We start from the raw sequence: 27,634 nt of genomic DNA on the forward strand, positions 1-27,634 counted from the left end.
AAGGCCCCTTCCCTCCGCGTCTCACATGGCCAATCCCCCCCCGCCCCCCCCATCCAATACATCCCTGTGCCCCCGGCGCTTGGGTGAGCAGGGACCCGGCGGGGGGCGGAGACCTGGGCGGGGGCGGGGCCTAGGATGGCCCCGCCCCGCCAGTCCCCGGAAGCAGCCGCGGCCGGGCGGGGGAGGACTCGACTCGCGGGCGCTGCGGGGCGCTGGCCCGGCGGCTGCCGCGGGCCCCCCCTCGGACGCCCTCCCGGCTCCCGGCGCGGCCATGGCGCGGGGCCTGCGGAGCTGGCTGGGCGGCTGCCTCCTGGTGTCAGGTGAGGGGTCCGCGGGGAGGGGGCGCCGGGCGGTCTCCGGGGCGCGGGCTGGTCCTCCGGGGCTACGGGCCGCCGCGCGTCCGACGCGCGCTGGGGAACCTGAGGCCGGGCTACACCGCGGGCAGCGGCGGCCCCGGGGCCAACCCTGAGCGGACCCCGTAGGCTCCCTGGAAGTGACCGAGTGCCCGGTGCGGACGCCAGGGCCTCCCATTCAGTCCTCAGCACCCCCCGCACCTGAGCTCTCCCCCTCACCTCCACAGCTGTGTGGCTTCTGAGTTTTGAATCCACCGAAACCTCGTCTGCCCTCCTGTACATTTCTTGCCCGGGTTGAGACAACTATGGACGCCTCCTTCCTTTCTGATGAACTCATCGCCGGCCTTCCTGGAAACCCCACTCTCCCGGTTCTCCTCCTACCTCTCAGGCTGTTTCCAACCTAGGATCCTCCACCTCTGCCGGATCCCTGTATGGTCGAGTTCTTAGCCAGCCCTTCCACCCCCCTGCCCCACACTGTCCCGGTCGGGGATACCAGCAGAAGCCTGGCATTCGGTACCAGCTACGTGCCTGTGATGCAAACGCGTTGGCACCAGAAGTGTGATGGGCCGTCGGTGGTTTATCATACCTTTCCCTCTGCTTTTGTGTATGTTTAATAGTTTGCATTAAAAGTTTAAAAATGGCTTCTTTATTTTTTTTGAGGGGTAGGGTGGAGAGGGGCAGAGCAAGAGAGAGGGAGAGAATCTTAAGTAGGCTCCACCCGCAGTGCGGACCCCAATCCCACGACCCAGGGATCATGATCAAGGGTGGCCTCTCAGCCGGCTGAGCCACCCAGGCACCCCTAGAAATGATTTCTGTCTCTAGCCCAGATCTCTCCACTGTGCCCCAGACTGCTTCCTCCTGGTGGCCATCCCTGCTTGAATGTATCCAGCATCTCAAACCTAAGGCAGCTAAATTGGGACTCTTGATGTCCTTGCTCTCCAGCCCCATTTAGGGCATCAGGTGCTTAAGCCAAGAATGAATATTAATGTCTCCACACCAAATGCATCAGAAAGTCTCCAGTGTGTACCTCTGGAAATATATCTGAATCCCACCACCCAATCCAAAAGCCCCTTTTCACTCTCACTCTCTGCCCCACTTCCCACCACCACCACCACCACCGCCCTCAACTTCCCAGATAAAATCCAGACTCTCCAGCACAGCTAACAGTGTGTCTCTTCTTCCCTCACCTGTGAGCCCCTTGGAAGACGTGGAGCTATAAGGCAGACCTGAGTGTTGGAGTATGGTCATTTACTTGTGCAACTCTTTGGAGGAACAAAGCTGCAAACATTTTCCTTTTATTTTTACAGCCTTAGGAATGGTGCCACCTCCTGAAAACGTCCGAATGAAGTCAGTGAATTTCAAGAACGTTCTACAGTGGGAGGTGCCTGCTTTTCCCAAAGGGAATCTGACTTTCACAGCTCAGTACCAAAGGTGAGTCTAGGATGTTCTTGGGCAGGAAGGCCCTGAGCTGCTCACCGGTCCCGACCGCTGGAGAGAGTCTTACTGCTGTCACTGGCGACCATGACCTCCCACAGGGAGCCTCCCGGCTGCCCTTCTTTCTGTCCGGGAAATTCTTTTTTTTTTTTTTTTTAATGTTTTATTTATTTCTAGGAGAGAGAGAGAGACAGCGTGAGCAGGGGAGGATCAGAGAGAGAGGGAGTCACAGTCTCTGAAACAGGCTCCAGGCTCTTGAGCTGGCAGTCAGCACAGAGCCCGACACAGGGCTCGAACCCACGAACCGTGAGATCATGACCTAAGCGAAAGTCGGACGCTTAACCGACTAAGCCACCCAGGCGCCCCATCTGTCCGGGAAATTCTTAGTGAAAGTTCTGTTCTCTGAAAAAGGACAAGTAAAGTCTTTTTTACTTTTTCTTGTCATGTTGATCCATAGCTTGACAATCGCAGGGCCACGGGGAGATGCCAACCTTCTATCATGTGGCTTTGGATGTCACTGGCCATAGTGCCACCTGTTGCAATGCAAATATGTCAGGTTTGTCACGATTGATGTTTTTTGAGAGAAAAATGTCACTGATAGCATCTCCAGTTATTAGAGTAGTATTGCTAAAAGTCAACAATTTGCAAGCAAAGCCCCCCAGGAAAAGTGAGGTACGCAGAACAGGAAGGCCCCGGCCATCTTACCGCCCAACCCCCCCAACAGATTATATCAGAACCCCCCAGTGCTAGGGGGTGCAGATAATTTGCGTAGTGCGTGCTCAGTTACTCTGTGGCCGTGTCCCAAAATCGAAGGTAAGCCAGCTACTGGCCATTAAAAGCTCTGGCCTCGGGGGTGCCTGGGTGGCTGAGTCGGTTGAGCGTCCGACTTTCGCTGAAATCATGATCTCGCTGTTCGTGGGTTCGAGCCCTGCGTCGAGCTCTGTGCTGACTGCCAGCTCAGAGCCTGGAGCCTATTTCAGAGTCTGTATCTCCCTCTCTCTCTGACCCTTCCCTGCTCACGCTATCTCTCTCTCTCTCTCCTAGAAATAAATAAAAATATTAAAAAAAAAAAAAAAAAGCTCTGGCCTTGGAAACAGCACCGAGGGTTACGGAGAAAGGGTGGGTGTCACCAAGGCAATTATCTCGGTGGCGCTCTGACTTCCCAACACCTGCCCAGCCAGCCCTCCCTCGGCAGCCCGCCTTCACGCACCGCACTGCAGGGCGGACCACAAGTGACGCACCTTTTAAGTCAAGTGCAAACAACAGCGGGAGGCCAAAGGGTGATGAGCCGACACACCTGTCTCCAGTGTGACTCAGAATCTTACGGAGATAGACCATACCTTGCATAAAGCAGGAGGGGACACGGGTCCCAGATCCCATTAATCCCACACTTCTCATCCGGCTCTGGTTTGCAGACATACCCCAGGCCTGTCAGGCCAGAGAAGTAGGGAGATAAATAAAATAGTCTTTATTTGTTTGGTAGCTTTTTAATTCCAAGTAATTCTCGGCTAACAGAACTTTTTTTTTTTTTTTAATTTATTTCTGAGAGAGAGAGAGAGCATGAGCAGGGGAGGGTCAGAGAGAGAGAGGGAGACACAGAATCCAAAACAGGCTCCAGGCTCTGAGCTGGCTGTCAGCACAGAGCCCGACGCAGGGCTCGAACCCACAAACTGTGAGATCATGACCTGAGCCGAAGTCGGCTGCTTAACCGACTGAACCACCCAGGCGCCCCTAACAGAACATTTTAAGATTTCAAGTTCAATAACAAAAGACTTCCAAATAGCTTACATCCAGATTCACCGTTTAAGGCTCTCCTTCCTTGAAGATTTCCCCCCCACCCCCACCCCCGTCCTACATCATGCCCTTTTGCCCCTTAATCTTTCACTCTGAACTTCCTGAGAGCAAAGATAATCCTTGACATCACCGCGGTACTGCCGTCAAGGTCGGCAGCTGTACTGCTGGTACGGCACTTTCCTCTGACCTCCAGTCCGTACGTAGTTCAGCTGTGTCCGTTTTCTCAGGGATTTAGGAAGGGTCATTCTGTGACTCCTTTTTCCCTGCTGGGTATTGTCTCCCACTGATTGGTGTGATAATTTCATGTCTGTTCTGTAGTCATGACGGCTCTAGAGATTTCACTGTGGAAAATCAACCTCCCTCTCCCCTCGCGTTTATTCTTTGGCATTCCATTCTGTGTCTTTGTGATAGAGGTGTTTGGTTTAGATGTTTCTCTTTTAGGTGCGAGTTCCCAGTGGCTTCCCAGTAACCAGGGGTCAGTCCCTGGGTTCCACGTGTCCATAGCATGGAAGTGTAGACTGAGCATGGGATGTGCTGAGGAAGACACAACAGGTGCTGGGGGTGCCCTTGGGAAGAGATTTGATCCTGAAAAATCTGATTACTGTTGCGTGGCTTGTGAAAGGCGTGTCTGAACATAACCTGAGAGGTTAGATAGCACAGACTCTCTTAATATGTGTGCACTGGGTGGGGGGGTGACCAGAGGAGAGGCGCTTTCAGAGGATGTGTTGGTGATTCAAATATGGAATCATCTTTGAAAACTAGATGTAATTATGGGGAATGGGTCATATTACCTATTTAACAGGAAGAAAATTTTTTTTTTTTTTACTTTTTTAATGCTTATTTATTTTGAGGGAGAGAAAGAGAGAGTACAGGTAGGGGAGGGGCAGAGGGAGAGAGGGAGACACAGAATCTGAAGAAGGCTCCAGGCTCTGAGATGTCAGCACAGAGCCTGACGTGGGGCTTGAACTCGCGAACTGTGAGAGAGTGACCTGAGCCGAAGTCGGACGCTTAACCAACTGAGCCACCCAGGTGTCCCAGAAAAGTATCTTTAACTGCAATAAAATGGCCTGTGAAGAAGAAAATTGTTACGGAACAACTTTTGAAATACCTCGTGTTCCAGCCAGTTGATGCATTAGTTTATTTTTTCAATATTTTTAAAAGTTTATATATTTATTTTGAGGGGGTGGGGAGAGATAGCATGAAGAAAGGAAAGGCAGAGAGAGAGAGGGAGAGAAGGAGAATCTGAAGGGGTCTCCAAGCTGTCAGTGCGGAGCCCGATGTAGGGCTCCAGCTCATAGACCGTGAGATCGTGACCTGAGCTGAAATCAGGAGTCAGATGCTTAACTGATTGAGCCAGCCAGGCGTCCCGATGCATTAGTTTAAGTGAAGGAAGTGGCCACATGTGAGAAAGGCCCCTTAATGCAGTGACCCTGGGAGTTTCCAAATGGTGGGATGTCGATTAACAAAAGGTTTGTGGTATATTAAGTGAAAAGAGCAGATTGTAGGATAGTACGATCCCAATGATCCCTACCTACTTTTAGCAAGAAATTGTTCTGGGCATCGCCAAGAATATGGCGAGGTGTGGTGTGGTGCCTAAGACTGTGAGCTCTGAAGTCAAACAGATCTGAGTTCCATGGGGTGAGTTTCTTAGGTCCTCCATCCCGTGCCTCATCTATAAAATAAGAGAGGGGCACCTGGTGGCTCAGTCAGTTAAGCGTTCGAGTTAGGCTCAAGGTGTGATCTCGCAGTTCATGAGTTCGAACCCTGCGTCGGGCTCTGTGCTGATGGCTTGGGGCCTGGAGCCTGCCGTGGATTGACAAGTGGGCTGTTATTATTTCTTATCATCATCAACCATCATTGTCACCTCCAAGGACAGCCAGATTGGCTTTGAGACCAAGACTGAGGGAGGCCCACTGGTCCACTGGGAAACTAGTCAGACTGGTTCAAATCCTCACTTTTTGCAAGCCAGGAGCCTGGGTTTCCTTGGGTCAGGTGAAGCTGATTCAACCTGCTCAGGCTGTTGTGAGGTCAAGTTACACACACCTGGTCACTTTTCCCAGACGTTGTTTTCCGTCTTGACTTCACGTTTCTGCCACCCTCCCTTCAGTGATGGGTGCTGGGGCTCGAGCTCTGTTTTAAACAAATTATTTAAGACACATCTATATAGGGGCACCTGGGTGGCTTAGTCGGTTAAGCGTCCGACTTTCGCTTAGGTCGTGATCTCGCGGTTCGTGGGTTCGAGCCCCGCGTCCGGCTCTGTGCTGACTGCCAGCTCAGAGCCTGGAGGCTGTTTCAGTCTTTGTCTCCCTCTCTCTCTGACCCTCCCCTGCTCACGCTGTCTCTCTCTCTCTCTCCTAGAAATAAATAAAAATATTAAAAAAAAAACACATCTATATAAAAATGAACTGTTTTATAGTTTTTCCAGAGTATTCGCAACCATTAGTCATTTATAGGACATTGTTTGAAATTGCTGTAATATACTTATCCTGGCCACTCTGTGTATATCAGTATTCACAAACTGTCCTACATAATCAAGGAGGGAAGCTTTCTTGATCAAACGTATTGAACACTCAACCTAGTTTGGAGAGGCACGTGCTCATTAAGATATGAAGGTCACTGAGAAGTTGTGTTCTGAAGACAAACGTCTCTTTACGTTTAACCCAGTTTCTGCCCCAGATTGTTTGATTATGAGACAGATTATTTTTGAAACAACTTATGATATCTCAAGGATCACACAAGTCCCATGCAGTACAGTTTGGGAAACACTCGCATAAATGTTGCATCAAGACGGATGATTCAGAATTTGGTTTATTTTTCTCACAATATCTTCCAGTATCCTTTGGTAGCGGGGATTAATAAACTACCAGGCAGCCTCAGAGAGACCGGAGTGAGAACTTTCATGATTTTCTGATTTTACAGTTATAAGAAATTCCAAGATATGTGCATAAGTACTGCCTTGACGGAATGTGATTTCTCAAATCTTTCCAAGTATGGCGATCACACGTTGAGAGTCAGGGCTGAGTTTGCAGATGAGCACTCCGACTGGGTGAACATCACCTTCTGTCCTGTGGATGACAGTAAGTCACTTTGTTTTCCATTTCGTTATAATGCCGTCATCAGGCCCTGGGGTTTCTTTTTTTTTTTTTTTCCCCGTGGGGTAGCTCACCGGCAAGGATTCTTTGAGCTCCCACAAAGTGCGTGGCCTTGCACAGGGAGCTTCGGGAATATCAGAAGGGCTATGGTTGTAAAGAGGTTTGTGAGAGAGACAGGAAGGGCTAGTCACAAACTTAATACGATAATTAAATATAAATCTAAGAACGTGAAGGCTTGTGGGTAAAGAAGGAGTTGAGGCCAGTGTTGTTAAGGAGAAGAACTGGAAGGATGGATGTAGTAAATTTTCTGGGAGGAGGTCAGTCCGGAGTTCGGGTGTAAGGAAATGTGACGTGACCGGCAGAAGAATAAAGGTTATTCAAGGCAGGTGTGGAGACAGGCTGACCAGATGCAGACAGCCGGCTTGCCCGGAGTGAAGGACAGAGCAACGGATTCGGTGAATGTCTGGTACGCTGAGTCAGGCTGGCTGGTAAGCATCATAAAGAATGTTCCCAGGTTAGATGTGGGGGGTCGTGGGGACTCACCAGAGGTCACGAGATGAAGAATTGGAACATCAGGAACTGAAAACTAATTAAACCACCTTACAGCAATTGAGAGAGTAAGAGGGTAAGGGGTGACAGGCACCGTCACTAATGAGACTCAAGTTCAGTCTTCCAGGGAGTAGCTGGAGAGAAAGCATTAGAAGGATTGTCTCCATGCGGGGCGGGGTCTTGATTCTGCTCCCCGCTCTGGGCCCCCGGGGCTCCCACAACTTCACCCTCCCTGGTGAAGAATGCAGCTAGGATACCCTTCCGCTCTTCCCCGGTTCTGTCCCACGCTTGCACCACAGAACTCTTTGGTTCTGGAGTCAGAACTTATCAAAGTTACATTATCTCTTCTAAAGGCCATCCTTATAAAAGTTGTGAAAAATAAACATTAAGAAATACAAGCAGCTTGGGGCGCCTGGGTGGCTCGGTCGGTTAAGTGGCCACCTCTTGATTTCAGCTCAGGTCATGATCTCGCGGTCTGTGAGACTGAGCCCCGAATTGGGCTCGTGCTGACAGCATGGAGCCCTGCTTGGGATTCTCTCTCTCCCTTCTCAGTCTCTTCCTTACTCATCTCTCTCTCTCTCTCTCTCTCTCTCAAAATAAATAAATAAACTTGAAAAAAAATAACAAGCAGCTTAAGAGTAGTCATGTTTTCAAAATATAGTATAGGCTTCTGCTCCTATAATTACTATGTGACTGACCGGGTCCTGACTGGTTCCACTTCCTATTTGGGGACCCATCTGTGGAAATTCCCTTCAGAAACAGACACACAGTAGCTGAGCAGCTTGCCCAAAGGTCATGCAAGTAAGGAGTGGCCCAGCAAGGATTGAGCACCAGGCTGCTAGGTCCATGCTCTTAGCAACAACTGCCCTGCTCTGGGTATTTGCCTCTTGAAGTTTATATGACAGGAAGGTGCTGTACGATGTCACATCGAATCCATTTATACATTTTGCTTTGAAAAAAAAAATCTAATAAATGTTCTTATCTGGTTTTCAGCTACCAGCAGATTAAAAACAAGAGTATAATGCTGGAAGCAGGCCCACTAACAGCCTCAAAAGAAGTAAGAGCAGCCAGAGAAAAATACAGGATGTGACTCAAATAGCACAGTCACTCAGAGACATTTATGACTCATTGTACAGTTGGTTTTGGGCACCTACTAGGTGTCAGGCACATTCTTAGTGCAGAAGCTATAACAGTTAACAAGACAAAATCCCTGCCCTCGCGGAGCATACACTCTAATGAGGGAAGACAGATAATAAATAGATACATATTTTATAACAGATCTGAATGTGGCTCTCAAGAAAATAAAGCAAGGCACTGGGGCAGAATGAGTTGGGAGCTGCTAGTTACGTAGGGTGGTAAAAGATAGTCTCTCTGAGGCGGTGACATTTGAACCAAGACCCAAAGGAAGTGCAGGGACTGGCCACGTGAATGTTCAGTAAAAGAGTATTTAGGCAAGAACAGCTCAGACTTTGTTGGAAAATGTATATGATCAATTATGTATGTTAGGCACTAAAAATAGTAGCCTTCAGCCCAGCAAAGGAAATAAAGAAAATTCAACCCATCAGAAAGAAAAAAAGAGGAGAGGAACAAACAATGACAGAAAGTCTTTACAGAAAACGATATAGTTGGGATAGTTACAAATCTATCAGAAATCTCAATAAACATAAATGGACTAAACTTGGTTTAATAAAACAAAAGGCTATCAGATTTTTTTAAGAAACAAACTCCAACTGCCCTCCTTGGGCACTCCAGTCAATGTCACAGCAATCTTACATCCAAGAGCAGAGTCCTTCAGTCGACCATTGGTCTGCACGGCTATGAAAAATAGATGTTTACATTTTTATTTTTTTTTTAACGTTTATTTATTTTTGAGAGAGACAGAGCATGAGCAGGGGAGGGAGGGGCAGAGAGAGATGGAAACACAGAACCCGAAGAAGGCTCTAGGCTGTGAGCTGTGAGCACAGAGCCCGATGCAGGGCTTGAACTCACGAAGCGTGAGATCATGACCTGAGCTGAAGTCAAAGGCTTAACCGACTAAGCCACCCAGGTACCCCAGTGTTTACGTTTTTAAATGTGATTTTTGACTGTCATTTTGCTTTGTTCTCTTACCTAGCCATGATTGGACCACCTGGAATGCAAGTAGAAGCACTTGCCAATTCTTTACATATGCGTTTCTTAGCCCCCAAAATTGAGAATGAACCTGAAACATGGACCATGAGGAATATTTATAACTCATGGGCTTATAATGTGCAGTATTGGAAAAATGGCTCTGATGAAAAGGTAAGCTCAGCAAATCATATGCATTTCAGATGTAGGCTCCCCTCTTTGCCTAGTGTTAGTCTAAGGCCATGACTATGGAGAAAGGGGACTAGGAGGCCCTTCGGTCCAGGTCTTGCAAAGTGGTAGCACCTTATGGTCCAGAGGGTTTAAAGCCAGGTCCTCTGAATGCCAGAAGCTTCCCAGTCTGAAGGATGCCTAGAATCTGCTCATGCCTCTCAGGCCCCAAGGGAAATGTGTGACGCTGCCGGGTCCTAGCACCGTGAGAGCAAGCCTTCTCTCCCTGAAGGGAAGTTGCAGGAAAAGATAGGTAGAGCTGACTCCGCAGTCACCTGGCACAATCTGGGGTCAGCTGAGTCAGGTGACATGCTGCATAACTGCTGTTCCATGGTATGAACCCCTGTGTTCCATGTACACCACAGAGCAGTCAAGTGCGTGGTCATGGCAGCTGCACCCCTGGATGCTGGATGAAGAGTGTCACATTTTATCCATCCGACCCCACTTTTCCCCGTCACTCTCCTCCTCTCCAGGGGATGGTTCCTTTAAAAACATGAGCTAGGATGGGGCACCTGGGGGGCTCAGTCAGTTAAACGTCCAACTTCAGCTCAGGTCATGATCTCATAGTTTGTGGGTTCGAGCCCTACATTGGGCTCTGTGCTGACAGCTCAGATCAGAGCCTGGAGCCTGCTTTGGATTCTGTGTCTCCTCCTCTCTCTCTCTGCCCCACCCCTGTTTGTGTGCTCTCTCTCTCTCAAAATTAAAATAAACATTAAAAAAAAATGAGCTAGGAGTTTGACCTCATTGGATATTGCTCCTGCCATTGTGACTCCAGTCACATTCTGTACCTCAGCTCCTTCGTGTCTGTCTGCAGAATGGGCATGATAATCCACGTCATTAATACAGTGGGACTAATAACCTCCTTCACAGGACTCGGGGGAGTTTAATGACATGATGAAAAATAAACTTGTCCCATTACCTGAACAATGTATATGATCGATACATAGTGTTCCCTTCCCCTTCAGTCGACCTGTTAAGGCTATTTTCATGCATCCTTGGTCAGGTTTTATCCTTGTACTTAGTGCTTCCAAGCTGAATGCCATCTGTGGTTCTAAACTGACTTACGTTTATGTCATATAAGTTATGTTACGGGTATATTATCTCCTCTATACTAAATGTTGCTTCTATCACTTAACTCTCAAGGGTTTAGGAGGAAAGAATCACCTATGTGTATTGTTTTAGGAATTGTGTAATTAAATTTATAGGTACATACTGCTCAGTTCCCCAAGATCTCAAGTTAATTTTCCCCCCAAAAAGTGCTCCATTAAATGATGCAGGATATTAGCCTTCTTCGCAGAATAGATGATTTTGCTTATAGTCAAGACCCCAAGAAATGTGTGCCTAGAAAGCAATACAGAATAATAAGGGGTATTTTTTTAAGGTTATTTATTTTGAGAGAGAAAGAAGAAAAAAAAAAAAAAGAAGCATACACAAACAAGGGAGCAGCAGAGAGAGAGAGAGAGAGAGAGAGAGAGAGAGAGAGAGAGAATCCCAAGCAGGCTCCGTGCTATCAGCACAGAGCCCAGTGTAGGGCTCGATCCTACCAACTGGGAGATCACATCCTGAGCCAAAACCAAGATTTGGGCGCTTAACCGAGGGAACCACCCAAGCCCCTCCGGAATAATGAGTTTTATAGAGTTTTATAGCCGCTCATCAAGTGCCAGTGTGTCTGTTAGGCTCTGGGATGCAAAGATAATACAGGACTTAGCACATGTTTATCAAGGATCAATTTCCACAGCTGTTGTGCCTGAGTGCCGCCCACACCAAGCATGAAATGCAACACCCTGTTTGTCTTTAGCTTCTTATCCAGGATGTGCCCGCAGAATAGGCATCTGGTTGCACATTTGTCTTGTCATTTCTGCCTAGTGCGTGGAAGCCTTTGGTGTGACATGCCCAGTGTCAGAGAGGCCGCCTGCTCCCCACTTCCTCCCTCACTGGTGTCTGCCATGTCGCCATTACTGGTTTATACAGGCTGTAGACTCAGTGTTTGTGTCCCCCACCAGACTCCTGGGTTGAAACCTAACCCCCAAAGTGAAGGCATTAGGAGGCAGAGTCTTTAGGAGGCATGGGACTCACGCCCTTGTAAAAGAGACCTCGGAGAGCTCCCCCCCTCCCCACCCCCTCCCCCACTGAAATGTGAGACTCAGCGTGCAGGTGGCTGGCCGTGAATCGGGAAGCAGCCCTACCCAGACACCAGACCTGGGACTCCTCAGCCTCGAGAACTGTGAGAAATAAGTGTTTCTTGTTTATAAGTCACCTGTCCTGTTACAGCAGCCTGCAAGGAATAAGACAATATGGTTCCCTTCTAGAACGCAGTGTTAGAAGGCACCACGTTAGATCCCCAAACTAATCGCATGAAAGGCTTCGGGAAATTCTATTTTTTCCTGGAGAGAGCGGGCAGATAACATGCGAAGTTGCCCAGGTGTGAAAGACAACTGGAAAAAGCGGGCAGAGGGGACTTGAGCAGGCCCCTCCCAGTCTGCCCTTCCCTGCCTGCTGCTGTGAGTCAGCCCCGAGTTTAGTCTTTGAAAAAAATAGCACTGTAAGGTTTTAGGGGTACGGGATTTCTAGAAATGAAAACCGGGGTTTTTTCCTTAAATTTTTAATTATTGGAAGTTACACCGTATTCTTCGTGTCGTCAGTGGTATAATCCGGTTCTTGTCCTCAATGAGCTTAGCTTTCTCGTACAATAAAGGAATAGAGACAGGTTTTCGACAAACCCAACCGTAACAGAAAAATAACCAGTCACTAAAGTAAAAGACGAGCCTGTGCTCACTTTCTGTTGAAGTTCCTATTCGTGTAACACATTTTAAGTAGGACCCTTCTATCCAGAAATGATAACCGTGATGGAAACGTGGGGGCGGGGGGGGGCAGGTGCTCTTTCTGTTTCCTCTATTTTGCCGGAAACTGACTTGGTTTCCCAAATTCAGGAATATATCAATTATGATATTTTTTATTCAAACTAGGCTGGGCCGGGGGTGTCCCACCAGAGGCAGGCTGTGACGTGTGCCCTGCTGGGGAGGAAGGCGCCACTGGACGAGAGCAGCCCAGGGGCTCAGGTAGAGAAGCGAGCCCAAGGAGAATGTGGGCAGCCAGGGTCCGAAATCTGCTCTTGACTTAGAAGGAAAACCACATGGAGTCTTCCTGTAAATGACGGGTGTCATCCATCCTGGGACCGACGTACCACAGATTAAACAGGAAGCTGTTGTCTCAAGGTTCTGGAGGCCAGACATCTGAGGTCAAGGTGTCGGCAGTGGTAGACTGAGGGCACGGAGGTAGAATCTGTTCCGTGCCACTCTCCCAGCTTCCGGATTGCTGGCTAGCTTCGGGTCCTTCTCCTGTAGAAGTAGCAACCCATCCTTACGTGACATGTGCACATCCTTGTCCAAATTTCCTCTCGTTATAAGGACGCTGGTCATATTGGATTAGGGCCCATCCTAATGAGCGCTTTTTAACTGAATTACCTCTGGAAAGACCCTGTCTCCAACTAAGTCACTTTCCAAGGTACTAAAGCTTAGCACTTCAGCACATGAATGTGTGGGTTACACGCATTCAGCCCATACAGCTTAATTCTTTTTTAAAAAGGAGTCGGATGGTTTAGGTGGCATTTAAACTAGAGAACTCAGGAATGAAGTGGTTCATCAGGAATCAGCACCGCAGTCAATGCTTTCCCCATGCCTTAACAATGCTCTCGGGTCCCTGACGTGAACTGGGAGGAACACCTGCTTCCTTCATCTTCTTGTTCTGAGCCCAAAGTAAAGATCAGAACTGGTAAATAGGGGAGGAAAAAAAGCTGGCGTCCTTTCACTACGAAGACATGGTTTTTTTTATTTTTGTCTTCATTCCTAGTGGCTGATGACTTGTCAATATGACTTTGAGGTCCTCCGAGATCTTGAGCCATGGACAACTTACTGTGTTCAAGTTCGAGGGTTTCTTCCGGATCGGAACAAAACTGGGGAATGGAGCGAGCCCGTCTGTGAGCCAACGACCAATGACGGTGAGTCTTGAGAATCACCATCTGTAAATCTGCCTCCTCTGAGCCTCTGAAATAGCTTTACAGACGCCCCCCGAGCGTTAGCATTGGAAAGTTCCTTAGACAGGAAGGCGTCCACCTCAAACTGCAACCCAGGTCAGCCCTGCCTGATCGGCTTCCTGCTGGGGGGAGACCACCACCTTCTGAGGCAGCTCGTTCTCTCTTAGACCGAAGGGATGGATGCACACTGGGCTCTGCCCCTTGGTGCCCACCAGCACCGTGTCCATCCTGTGCCCTCAGGCCTCCTGCTGCGAGTCTCATCAGCCCCCCAAGACCACCCAAGGTCAAGCCTGACCCCCCAGGTGCCCTCCCTTCCCAGGCTGTGCGCCTCCAGTCCCTTCAGACACATGAGGGGGAATTTGGAGACTTTTATCACTGTCTCTGGCAAGGGCTACTTGTCTTGGCTACCAGGATGTCAACACAGCCCCTCACAGTGCCTCCAAGCTCCCTGTTTATTAAAAAAAAAGAGAGAGAGAGAGAGAGATTGGGAAAGAGGAAGAGAAGGAGAGGAGAGAGTCCCATGGGCCTGGACTTTGTGATCATTCATATGCAGACACATTGCATTCGGGGTCATGCATATCTGCACCAAACGGCAGCCCTTTTTATTATTCAAAGACATCGAGGAGAAGCTCAGCCTGCTCAGATCACAGAAGGATGAATGAATACAGGCAGGTCCACTCCTGGCCGTTTTCATTTACTGAGGCCCTCCTGGAAGCGAGACACTGGTCTGAGGGCTACAGAAATCCAAAGGAGAGTCGGAAAGAGTTCCCTGCAATGCGACCATCTCATTGATTCATCATCTCTGCTCATCCAGTTCCTGAGCGTTGCTTTTTGTCACTGAGCATATTTCTCGCCCAATTTTGCCTTGTCTCCTCTAATTTGCCAGAAAGAACTTCTTTACCCACGTGTTGCTCGCACTGTTGGTGGACCCGGGATACACCTTCCATGAAACCGCTTAACTGCTTGCTTGCTGATCACTGAGCTGTTGGGAAAGAGCGGTCTATTCTATAAGCTGCTTTGGGTTTTTTGTTTTGTTTTGTTTTTATATTTTTATTTATTTCTAGGAGAAAGAGAGAGACAGCGTGAGCAGGGGAGGGTCAGAGAGAGAGGGAGGCACAGACTCCGAAATAGGCTCCAGGCTCTGAGCTGGCAGTCAGCACAGAGCCCGACGTGGGGCTCGAACCCACGAACCGCGAGATCATGACCTAAGCGAAAGTCGGACGCTTAACCGACTAAGCCACCCAGGCGCCCCCCCCTTTTTTTTTTGTCCATGAGGTCATTGTGATAAACTGGTAAATAACCAGCTGAAACGGACCCCCAGGCCTCACGGCCGAGCTGCCTCAACTGTGTTCTAGGACTATTAGTGGGTGTTTCTCAGAACAAGAGCCCTGTAATCAGGTGTGCTTAGAAGCGATGGGGCGCTGCCTTGCCCTCTCAGAAAAGTCACCCCTGTCTATTAGGACTTTTAGCATATTTGACCTTTCACCACCTTTTTTTTTTTTTGAGGATTAGCATTCCAAGGAACAGAGCCTGGGAAAAACTAGCCCATCATATGCCGTACTTTTCCAACAAATCACCCTGCCCAAAAAAGGAAAGGCCATTTTGAGCTAATTGCTTCTTGGTGCCCTAATGTTGTTTTCAGTTATCATCCTTATCCTTTTTAAGTGTTTGGTAATTAACCACTTAATTTCCCATTCCGGAATGCTTGTTACTTTTTTCTGGAGATCCGGCATCAAGCCTGCTGGCCTATAGTTTCTTGAATCTTATTATTGTTGTTGTTCTCTTTGTTTTGTAAATGCACAAATTGTTTGCCTGGATTCAGAATTCTTTTTTTTTTTTTTAAATGTTTTATTTATTTCTAGGAGAGAGAGAGAGAGACAGCGTGAGCAGGGGAGGGTCAGAGAGAGAGGGAGTCACAGACCGAAACAGGCTCCAGGCTCTGAGCTGGCAGTCAGCACAGAGCCCGACGCGGGGCTCGAACCCATGAACCACGAGATCATGACCTAAGTGAAAGTCGGACGCTTAACCGACTAGGCCACCCAGGCGCCCCTGGATTCAGAATTCTTTAAAAAAATTTTTTTAACGTTTATTTATTTTTTAATGTTTTCTTTATTTCTGAGAGAGAGGGAGATACAGCATGAGCAGGGGAGGGTCAGAGAGAGAGGGAGACACAGAATCTGAAACAGGCTCCAGGCTCTGAGCTGGCAGTCAGCACAGAGCCCGACACGGGGCTTGAGCCCAAAAACTGTGAAATCATGACCTGAGCTGAAGTCGGATGCTTAACCGGCTGAGCCGCCCAGGCGCCCCAACATTTGTTTGTTTTTGAGAGACACAGAGCGTGCGCACAAGTGAGGAAGGGTAGGAAAGAGGGAGACAGAGAATCTGAAGCAGGCTCCGAGCTGTGAGCACTGAGCCCGATGTGGGGCTCGAACTCACGAACCATGAGATCATGACCTGAACCAAAATCAAGAGTTGGCTGCTCAACCGACTGAGCCACCCAGGTGCCCCCTGCCTGAATCCAAGATTCTTTCACATCTTCCAGGTACATGATCTTTGCGTTGTCATCCAAAAGTCTTCTGTGATTGTGTTAGCAAGTTTTCTCAGGGCTGCAGAGCCACAGAGAGAATGAAAGTCTTGCTGTCTCCCTGGAGGGCATTCTCTGCCACTCTCGTTTTCTCTAGCCCCCAGTCCAGTGCCTCGCATCTGTAGGCCCAAGGTCAATGCCCAAGTCCACCTGGCTGTGTCCCTGCTTCCATGGTCTGAGCTGGCTGAGCCTCTCCTCAGTGCCTTTCAATAATAAAAGCCTCCTGTCCGTGAGCTACGAGTTATTTTCTAGGCTATGCGTTATTTCTACAGACCTTCTTGATTCTTTTTCTCATTTTATTCCTCTCTTGAATCATTTTTACTTGAATCAGAATTCTGTACCTTGGGAGCCCCCATCCTGCTTGAATCACTAGAATCCCTGCTCTGGGGATCATCCTTTGCTCTGAACGCCTGTCATGTGCTTTCCCCAAACCTTGAGTACATTTCGGGATCACCTGGTGTCCCGTCCTTCCCCCACTAACGTGACAGGGGCCGTGGGCCGAGTCCCTGACTGCCCTGTGCCTCCACCATCTCATCTGCAAGGAGAGCTCCGTGGCGCCATCACACGCGGGGCTTCAGGGACTCGAACAGTGCCTGGCACAAAGCGAGGCCTTAATACAGGAGGTATTACGGTTACACTATTGACGTTTTTAAAATCACATTGTCAAGTGTTCCTAAGGGTTTATGTCACGAGACACTGTGTGAGTCCTACGAATTGACCAAGAGAAATATTTAAAATATTTTGTGACTATAAATGATTACCCACAAACTGAGTCCAAACATTTTATAAAAGTATAACCCACTGAAAACCTGCTTTTGCCCAGCATCATCTTAGATTTGTTTAAACACAGTTATCTCTTTTTTTTAATGTTTATTTTTGAGAGAGAAGGTTAGAGTGCAAGCAGGGGTGGGTAGGGCAGAGAGAGGGGGACAGAGGATCCGAAGCGGGTTCTGCCACTGACAGCAGTGAGCTCGATGTGGGGCTCAAACTTATGAACCGCAAGATCATGACCTGGGCCGAAGTCAGATGCTTAAGTGACTGAGCCACCCAGGTGCCCCAAAACAGTTTTCTCTTTTAAACCTCACAACAGATTTTTAATGAGAGCTTTGGGCTCTGCCCCTTTTACAGACTGGAAAATCAAGGTTCGGAGAGGTGAGGGAACTTGCCCACAGTCACTCAGCCAGTGAATGACCAGGGACGGAGCAGGTTAACTTTCCTGTAATTTACTGCCTACGGATGAATTCCGGAGCAAGCGCAGGCATGACTTCCCTGCAGGTAACATACAGAAAGGTAGTCGGCCTGCCAGACCCCATGGTCAGGTGGACCTGAGGCAGGTCAGAGAGCAGAGAGCTTTGACTCACAGATCCTCCTAACTCAGCCCGTGTAAAGCAGTGACCTGTCCTTACCCCTTCTCGCTCCGGGTGAGTCACAACAGCATCCTTTGAATTTTGTCACCACCAACCAGGTGTGTTCATGGACCATCCTTAAATAAGATGCCGGCACATCCTGGCTGGATCGCAAGGAGCCCAGGTGCTGCCCTCAGGGGCGCTAAGCAAAGTGTCATTGACGGCACAGGGTCTGGGGGCGAGACCCACCGTGTTCAGTCCATGTTCAGTGAGCGATCTGGCCCCGCGCCACACAGAGAACTGCCGGGTGGAGAGACAGATGGACGATGGGGAGCCTGAGGCTTCCCTAAGATCCCAGGTGGGCCTTCTGTTGTTGGGCGAGGTCCTCCCCCAGGGGACCGCCCCGGCCGGCTCGCTCACCACGCCACCCTGCAGCCACCGAGAAAGCGCTTGTGTGAGTGCTGCAGCTGTGGGCTAGACGGCACCACCCTGCGATTCTAGCAAATGAAGTTAAGAATTCACAGGGGATTCTGGGAGGAGTTCTCTTCAGGCTGGAAAGTGGATGAGGCCACTGTCCTGCATGAAAACACAGGGAGACGAGGGAGGAAGGCAGGCTCGCCCGCCCCTGTGCCCCCTGCAGACACCACATGGGGGCAGATAATCTGATGTGGCCTGTGGGCCGCGTGCTGCTAAGTGCTGGGGCTGGGGGGTGGGTAGCAGCCGGTGAGGCTCCCACGTGCTTGGGACTGCCCCCTGCAAGCAGGAATTGACATATTCTCAACAAATAAAATGACTCCCTTTAAAATGACTTGCTCTTGGGGTGCCTGGGTGACTCAGTGGGTTAAGCATCCGACTTCAGCTCAGGTTATGATCTCACAGTTTATGAGTTCAAGCCAAGCCTTGGGCTCTGTACTGATAGCTCAGAGCCTGGAGCCTGCTTCAGATTCTGTGTCTCCCTCTCTTTCTTCCCCTCTCCTGCTTGCGCTCTGTCTCTCTCTTTCTCTCAAGAATAAATAAACCAAAAAACCTTAAAAAATAAAAATAAATAAATGAAATGGCTTGCTCTTGAAGGGCAGGGCTCACCTGCTTTCCTCTCAGCACCGGATGCTTTGGGTTTGATTGCAGGGTGGTGCCAATTGCCAGGCATTGGGCACTGGGTGGGTAGGTGGTGCCAGGTGATAGGAGAAGGTTCCTGGTGCTGAATGAAGGGAGCCGGACTACAAATACCCAGGTCAGAGATAAAGCTGGTATTCAGTGAGGACTGCAGGAGAGAGAGAGCTGCCTGGGCTGGGGTGTTTTGTTTCTTTGTTTGATCTTTTTTGTTTGTTTTTGAGAGAGAGTGATCAGGGGAAGGGCAGAGAGAGAGAATTGCAAGCAGGCTTCATGATGTCAGCATAGAGCTGAATGCGGGGTTCGAACTCACAAACCGTGAGATCGTGACCTGAGTCTAAATCAAAGGTCAAACGGTCAACTGACTGAGTCACCCAGGCGCCTGGAGCTACTTGGTCATTTTAAGGAAAACAAGGAGGGAGGCACCTGGGTGGTTCAGTCGGACTTCAGCTCAGGTCATGATCTCACGGTTCCTGGGTTCGAGCCCCCCTCGAGCTCTATGATGACAGCTCAGAGCCTGGAGCCTGCTTTGGGTTCTGTGTCTCCCTTTCTCTCTCCCCCTCCCCTGCTCACACACTCTCTCTCTCAAAAAATAAACATTTAAAAAAAATTTTAAAGAAAACAAGGGAGGGGAAGAGAAGAGAGAATCAGGGAGAGAAAAATTACAAAACGCAGGTGAGAGGGTCGATCGGTGTCAATGCAGTTAGGCCATCAGTGTCTTTTGCTAACTGCCATTAACGGGTCAGCTCCTCCCTTCCTTCTGAGGCTGGGGAACAGCGACCCTCCTTCGTGATGGCTGCAGTTTAGAGGAATGGCTCGCAGGTCCTTGCGAAAGACACCCCTGGGTTGTAGGAGATACACACGCATCTCGGAGGGGCAGAGGAAGGACTCACAGTCCTAAGCTTTTATGGTGAAGGCTCTCAGAAAAGAAGGCCGGGCGTTGGCAGCCTTGAGCTTCCCCAGACAGAAACCCAAGGCAGGCGCTGGGCCGGCCCTGCAGCCTGGCCTCCGGCCGCTAGGAGACCCGCTGGAGTTCGGGCGCGTCTCTGGGCGCAGAGACTTGGATGGAGACGTCACGCCAAGACCTTTTGCTGTTCTCAGTACAGAGCACCCCAGGGAGCCCCATTTTCTGTGTCAAGGCAGATGAGGTGTCTCCAGAACGGGCAGGCCCACCGCTCAGGGTTCTTCCCGTGCGTGTCCGCAGTCCTGCTGGAAACCAGACCTGGGAAACCCATAGGAAGGGGTGACGCCTGCTGGAGACGCCTGGACTCTTGAGCAGGTTTCCCGTGGCACCGCCTCCTCACCCCACCCGAGATGAGCGGCCGGCCCTGTTCTCGGAGGTCTCTGCCAGACTGTGGCGGTGGAATGGTGTCGCGGTCACGTGACCCGTGCGTCCTTGAGCAGCAGGTAACGTAGCCCGCTGTCCCGTCCCCGCAGAGGCCGCCCCGTCCTGGACTGTGGCCGTCGTCCTGGCTGCCTCCGTGTGTGTGGCCTTCCTGCTCCTCGGCTGCTGTTCCCTGCTGTGGTGCCTGTACAAGAAGACCAAGCGCGCCTTCTCCCCTGGGACCTGTCTGCCTCAGCACCTGAAAGAGGTAGGCCTGCGAGGCGGCCTGATTGGAAGGGACCTCCTTTTTCTCTTTTTAATGTTTATTTTTGAGATAGCAAGCAGGGGAGGGGCAGAGAGAGGGACACAGAGAATCCTAGCAGGCTGTGTGCTGTCAGCGCAGAGCCCGACGTGAGGCTCGGACTCTCGAACCATAAGATCGCGACTCGAGCCGAGATCAGGAGTCAGACGCTTAACCGACTGAGCCACCCAGGTGCCCCGAAGGGGACCTCCTTTTAAGTCAGGGCCGGCTAATCCCATGCAGTGGGCTGTCCCGGAGAATGACACCACTTCAGGGAAGTCTGTGGTCACGGAACAGCCCACGGGGAGGAGGCCAAGCCCTCCCTCCAAGCTGGACGCCGTTCCTTCTGCGACGTTCCCTGCCTGAAGCCCCAAGTCGTCAGGGGGGCACTCAGCCGTGAGACACCCGCCAGCGGTGTTCCTGATGGCCAGGGCAGCAAGGGTCTCCTTCCAGAAGGAGACCTGGGGAATACACCTCAGCGTCCACTGCAGTTCACCCCTTATACCCCAGGGACCCACCGGAGTGGCACCTCCAGGGTTTGAGTCACTCTCTTCCTGGGAGAAGTTACAGGAGGAAGGTTAGCGGAGCCAGTGCCAGCACCACTGCTGGGGCCCGTCTCAGGAGCACGGGTGACGTGGTCTCATGGCTCTGCTGCCCCCTGTTGGCCCTGCTCCCCGCTCCCCTGCCATGATTGCCACTCATCACGTTGCACGCCCCAGGCCCTCAGCCCCGAGAAATTACAAGTCTCTAGTCTTGGGGAGCCTCAGGCTTGGGCCACTGTGCTTGTCCACCTGCCATCAGAACAGCACAGGGGACACCCTGAGACAGCTGATGACTCACAGTCAGCCAGTAGAACTGCACAGGGGATGGGGCGCCCGGGTGGCTCAGTCAGCTAAGCGTCCGACTTTGGCTCACGGTTCGTGGGTTCGAGCCCTGCGTCAGGCTCTGTGCTGATCGCTGGAGCCTGCTTCGGATTCTGTGTCTCCCTGTCTCCCTGCCCCTCCCCTGCTCGCACTCTGTCTCTCTCAAAAATAAATAAGCATTAAAAAAAAAAAAAAACTGCACAGGGGACACCCTGAGACATCTGGTGACTCGTTCCTGTGCCAGCTGGGCTCCTGCATGAAGAGGTTACAGGACTCTCCTCCTGTGGCCCCTGGTAAAAAGGCTCCCCCTGTGAGAGCCCTCTAGACCAAAGGTCGGCAAACTTCCTTAAGAACTAGATAAGCAAATACTTCAGGCCTTGTAGGCCAGGAGGCAAAATCAAGATATTATGCGGGTATTTATATAACCACTTACATGTAGTTGTTTAAAACTTTTAAACCATTCTTTTTTTTTTTTTTTAATGTTTATTTATTTTTGAGAGAGAGCACACACACACACAAGCAGGGAAGGGGCAGAGAGAGAGGGAGAGAGAGAGAGAGAGAAAGAACCCCAAGCAGGCTCCATGCTTTCAGCCCAGAGCCCAGTATGGGGTCAGAACTCGCAAACCGTGAGATCATGACCCAAACTGAAATCAAGAGTTCGATGCTTAGCTGACTGACCACCCAGGCACCCCCCGAAACCATTCTGAATTCCTGGGCTTCACCATAGTTTGCTGACCCTGCTCCAGACTCACAAGAGCCTAAAATTGATTGAGCACCGTAGGTGGGCCCAGGGAGTGAGGGTAAGTGCGGCCACGGCGGTCTCTCCCCCTTGGTTCCTGACCTCTTGTACTCTGTCTGTTGAAGACGCAGCGTCACGTAACAGCCCTTGCTTCTGGGCGCACTCTGGGTGCCAAGGGTTGATACCCGCTCTCGCAGGGCACCGTTTCCTAACTGGCTCGTCACCTGCACCTTCAGCTGGTCAAAGTCCGCTGGCCCGCCAAGCTGGCCGCTGCTGGGTGGTGCTCTGTGTGGTGTCACTGGTGGGTCCCTTAGACACATGCCCACTCCAGCCTCTCTTGCCATCAGTGGGCCCCCGGTCTAACATGATACCAGGTGGGGCCATATTAACTTGCCGGGGCTTCCGTCACAACGTCCCACAGACCACGTGGCTTATACAATGGAAGTTTATTGTCTCTCAGTTGTGGGAGCCAGAGGTGTGACCGGTAGCTTCCTTCTGAGGCTATGAGGGAGTCTGTTCCCAGCTCTGCTCTGGCTTCTGGTGGTTTCCGGCCATCTTTACCATCCCTTCGCTGGTAGATGCATCGTCCCCCAACCTCTGCCCTCATCGTCCCATGGCGTCCTTCACGTGTGTGCTCGTGTCCACGTTTGCTCTTCTTATAAAGACCCCGGTCGTATGGATTAGAGGCCCGCCCTAAGGAGGCCTTTCTAACTTGATAACCCCTGTAAAGACCCCATCTCCAAATCAGGTCACATTCTGTGGTAGTGACATCGGAAGGGGCGGCAAAGCACTTGACTTTCGTTGACACTTGTCTGAGGAACGATTTGCCATCCTGTCCGACAGGGCCTGGGTCAGCGCTGCTGACGTCTGACAGAGTGGTGGCTCCATTGGCACGGGGTCCCGTGGTGGCCTCGGAGTCCTTGTATGACACGGAGAGCCTTGGAGCCGCTCCCCTGGTCCATTCACACGCCTCTCCCCCAGACTTCCTCACCCCTGACCCTCCCTGACCACCAGCCTAGCCATTAGCCTCTGCCTGTGAGGCCACAGGGAGCCTGGTCCTGGGGCCACTTTTCTTTCACCACAAGGGAATGACCAGATCCCCGGCCCGCCGCTCTGCACGGTGGAGGGCTTTCCCCTCTCCACGGCCATGCAGGGCCCCCCGCTTCGGGCTGTAGTGCTACCATGGGCTGCTTTGGGTTTGTGCCCACGTGCCACGCCAGCCCCCCTGTGGACCACGGTTGGCTTTTTCCTCCTCCTTCAGCTCGTGTGGACAGAGGCAGACACGCTGGCGTGGCAGGGGTGGGCGGCGTGGGAGACTGGGGTCCGTGCACGTGCACCCTTGGACCTCACTTCTGGCCACAGTAGAGGCTGTGACTCTACTGGGTTCCTGTGATGTACCGGAGCTGTTTTACCACCAGGGCATAACTCTCTGCTGCAGGTGGCCTGGCCTGGTCCCAGAGTTGCTGTCATCTGCATGGTGATTCTCCTCTTAGGGCCTGCCGTGCACTCCACCCGGCGTGGCCGCCCACCGCAGGCCCCCACGGATCGGCCAGGCCACACGCACTTCGTATCATTGGGTTCAGTCACCACGTCGTCATTGGTAGATGACGCCAGGCCTTCATGCCCCTGCCTCAGCCAGTCATGAGATGTGCCAGGGCAGCTTGCCCCATAGTGCGTACCTCCTGCGGGGCCCTCTCCTGCCCTCGGCAGCTGCCCGTGTCGCTCTACAAACCCACTGGAGTTGTGTTCCTTGGTGTGGAACGTGCCACCCCCAGACCCACAGAGGCTCACTCAGCAAGAATGCGAGTTCTGAGCAGCGGGAGAGGTGAGATACCATCATTGGTCCTTCACTTTAGAGAGGGCGTCCGGCGGGTCCTCCTCCAGGGGCCCCCTAAAGGTTCGCCGATATGGCGGCTCCCTGAATGTTCACGCAGTGAGTTTCCCGAGCCCTGAGACGCTTGTGTGTTACCAAGGCCTTGCCCCGTCTTTCTCTTCTGGTCCTGTTACCGTTTCATCGTGATAGCTGGTGTCAGGCCTTGTCCCCACACCACCCAGTCAGTTGGTAGCAACTGCCCCGGGGAAGGACAGAGTCCCTGGGGTCCCCTGCGCTTCTGTATAGGGCAGCTTCTGGACTCTGCCATGAGCCAGGCCAGCCTCAGTGTTTCCAGAAGCTGTGGAACAAGGTCCGTGAGGGCTGGTCTGGGCCACACAGCATCCGTGGTGAAGGGAAGGTGAGACACCTGACCACAGGCAAGAGTTTCCGAGCAGTTAGAACCTTCTGTCAAGAGTGTCAACCAAGACTACAGCGGCCAGAAAGAGCCAAGAGGCGTCTGTGAGCTCCTGAGAAGCAGGAAGAACAAAGAGGGGCAGCAGGCCCTTTGTTCTGGGCAGAAGGTGTTTGGAGACCCAGGAGGAAGCAAGACTATTCACCTGCTGTTTTTGCTTCTGGCTTGTCATCACAGAGACTGGCCGGACAGGAAAGGACAGCTGGAGCCCGTGCCGCAGGGCAAATCAAAGCCAGAGCTGTTGGGAGGAGCCTCTGCTCCAAGACTAGAAGACTTTCCCCCCCGGCCTGCAGAGGCAGCCCCTGGAATGGCTGAGGAATGTGGGCACGGGGGCTGGAGAAGGGGGCCAGAGTGGGGAGCACGGAGGAAGCACCAGGAAACTGCGAAGAGTGGGATCATTGCATCGTGAGAGGCTCCAGCCTGGCGCGTGATGTAAAGGTTCGCTGACCGTGGCCCAGGGAACAATCTGGGTTTTGGGAGACTTAGCGGGGACGGGGACTTTGAGTTGGAGCCATAGGGAGGTTCATCTGTTGAGTTTCTGGACGTGTCCCACCTGGACACCAGCCTGACCCTTGCTCTCCTGAGATCCAGCACATCTCCATCTGTTTTTCCATGTCCCCTTTCCCAGGAGAATCAAGAGGGGTCCTAGTCCATTCTTACAAACCCACTGGATCCGAGAGTTTGGGGAAGTTACTCCCCACGGTGTCTTCCTTTGCGCAGTTGAGATCTGGATGTAATTCCTCTCGCCCGTCCCCTCCCTGCTGTCCGGTGGGAGGTGGAAATCCTGTGGCATTGAACCAAGCCCCATCAGAGGGTTGAGTGTGTGTGGATATCACATTAAGAAGGGAGCAGACTGTCAGAAGTGAAGCCGCAAGTAAACAGTGGCCGGGAGAGGGAAACTGCAGAGCTTCGAGACCGTCTCCACCTCATTCTGAAGAGCATCGGTGGACCTACCAAGAGGAAAAATGGCAAACGTGAAGTTGGCAGATATTGTAGAAAACACCTTTCATCGTTCAAAGGGCGGGAAAGACCCAGATGGTTAGACTAGGGTTCCTGCCCGTAACTAGCCCCATCCCCTAAAAGAGACAAAAAAACAAGGCCATGTGCGTTAAATGTGCTAGATAGAAACAGCACAAGGCATGTGTATTTGAAATTGACAAGTAGCCTCTTTGTTGGGGTTTTTTTCCCTTAAATAAAAAAGGGCAGATGAAATTAACATTGACAATATATTTATGTAACCCGGTATTTACAAAATATCACTTCAACATACAACCAGTATTCTTTTTAACTTTGGAAATATTCGCATTCTTTTTTCATAGAGTCTTCAAAATAAGGCATTTCTCACAGCACATGTTGATTTGCCACATTTCAGGTGGTCAGAAGCCACATGCAGGTTGTGGCTGCCAGGCAGTTCAGGGCTGAGGGCTGAGGGCTAGGGGCACATCAGGTACTGGTAAGTGCCAAAGAGAGCCCCTAACTCAACCTGAAGATGAATGGGAGATTCTGTTCATTATTCTAAGACACATTCATCCTGTGCCTGCGACATCCTGCTTCCTAGAGAAAATGACACTCAGGCTGTGTTAGTGCCACATCGTCATGATCGGTCTAAAAATCTCCCTCCCAGTTTAAAAGAACCATCAGCGGCACCTGGGTGGCTCAGTCGGTTAAGCGGCCAACTCTTAGTTTTGGCTCAGGCCACAATCTCACGGTTTGTGAGTTCAAGACCCGAGTCAGGTTCTGCGAGCCTGCTTGGGATTTTCTCTCTCTTTCTCTCTCTCTCTCTCTCTCCCTCCCCCCCCGCCTCTCCCCCCCACCTCTCCCCCCTTCTCTCTCCTCTCTCTCTCCTCTCTCTCTCCCTCCCTCTCTCCCCCTCCCTCTCTCTCCCTCCATCTCTCTCCCTCCCTCTCTCTCTCCCTCCATCTCTCTCCCTCCCTCTCTCTCTCCCTCCCTCTCTCTCTGTCTCCTCCCTCCCTCTCTCTCTCCCTCTCTCTCTCTCTCTGTCTCCTCTCTCCCTCTCTCTCTCTCTCTCCCTCTCTCTCTCTCTCCCTCTCTCTCCCTCCTTCTCCTTCCCTGTCCTTCTCCCTCTCTCTCGCTCTCTCACCCTCCCCAGCTCAATTTGCCATCTTGACCATTTTTAAGTTCAGAGTTCAGTGGTGTTAAGTACATTCACACTGGGTCACATTGTTGGACAGCCATCACCACCGTCCATCACCAGAACTTTTTCATGATCCCAAACAGAAACGCTACCCCTATTAAGCAAGAACTCCCCAGCCCCCCTCCCCAGCCCCTGGCACCCCCATCCTGCTTTCTGTCCATGATCTTGACTATTCTAGAGAGCTCACATAAGCAGAACCATACAACATTTGTCCTTTTGTGCCTGGCCTCTTCCACCGACCATCATGTCCTCCGGGTTCAACCACGTAGCATGTGTCAGAAACACATTCCTGTTAAAGGCTGAACAATTTTCCAGTGTATGGATAGAGCGCCTCTTATCCGTTCCACCATTGACGGGCACTTGGGCTGCTTCTACCCCTGGCTCCCGTGAATGACATTGCTGTGAACATGGGTATACAGATATTTCTTTAAGACCCTGCTTTCCGTTCTTCTGGGTATGTATTCAGAAGTGAAATTGCTGCATCATATAGTGATTCTATTATTAATTTTTTTGAGGAACTCTCACTCTGTAATTTTCACATCCTTTAAACTCGCATTCTCCAGCCAGGAGTTCTATATAAAATCTATGTAAGCCCAGAAAAAGAAAAGGGAAAATTTGATCATTAACTGGCTTTTTTTTTTCCCTCCTGCAGTTTTTGGGCCACCCTCATCAGAATACGCTTTTGTTTTTCTCCTTCCCGCCCTCTGATGAGAATGAAGTCTTTGACAAACTGAGTGTCATTACACAAGTCTCCGGAAGCAACACGCAGAATCCTGGTGATGGCTGTACCCTGGGGACCCTGTCCGGGCAGGGACTCTCCGGGCTGCTCCCTGAGGAGGAAGTGCGCCCAGCTGAGTACAGCACCCCCCTGGTTCTCTCACCTGCGTCTGAGGGTAAACAGAGCGGGAAACCACCTGGGCAAACCCCAAATCTGGATCTCAAAGATTCCGAGACAACACATAACAACCAAAAGGCTGCATTTTAAAGACTCACTTGGCAAAAATAACTCCATGTTGGGAATTTGCTGCTTTATACAGGCTTTAATGACTTTAAAAAAAGAAAAAAAAATGTTGACCACTGGGAGTATAATTTCCAGCCTCTTACGCTCACTAATATACAGAATACGTTTTAATTATAAGAAACAAAGATATTTAAAATGAGGAATAAAAACAGGTGCTGTAAAATCCAACCAGACTGTCAATAGACTGATCCAAAAAACAGCCTCAACTCAAAAGTGGTCAGCAAACTCCGGATTCTCAGGGATACTTGGCCTGGATTTATTTTTCTACTGTAGATGTTGTATATAATGCTGGTTCTCTATTAAAGTTTTATTCTCTA

The 27,634-nt window shown here is 50.8% G+C and overlaps 1 protein-coding gene across 1 annotated transcript; it reads left to right on the forward strand.

The window, feature by feature from the left end:
• The first annotated feature begins 180 nt into the window (after positions 1-180).
• Positions 181-27,634, forward strand: IL10RB (interleukin 10 receptor subunit beta). The gene is made up of 7 exons (XM_039228807.1): positions 181-320; positions 1,661-1,784; positions 6,501-6,658; positions 9,336-9,502; positions 13,406-13,553; positions 20,067-20,221; positions 26,949-27,634. The coding sequence occupies exons 1-7, from the start codon at positions 272-274 to the stop codon at positions 27,279-27,281; spliced, it is 1,134 nt and encodes a 377-aa protein (XP_039084738.1). The 5' UTR covers positions 181-271; the 3' UTR covers positions 27,282-27,634.

The sequence above is a fragment of the Hyaena hyaena genome, unplaced genomic scaffold (genome assembly GCF_003009895.1).
Source record: "Hyaena hyaena isolate Hyena2069 unplaced genomic scaffold, ASM300989v1 scaffold_2, whole genome shotgun sequence".
Lineage (NCBI taxonomy): Eukaryota > Metazoa > Chordata > Mammalia > Carnivora > Hyaenidae > Hyaena > Hyaena hyaena.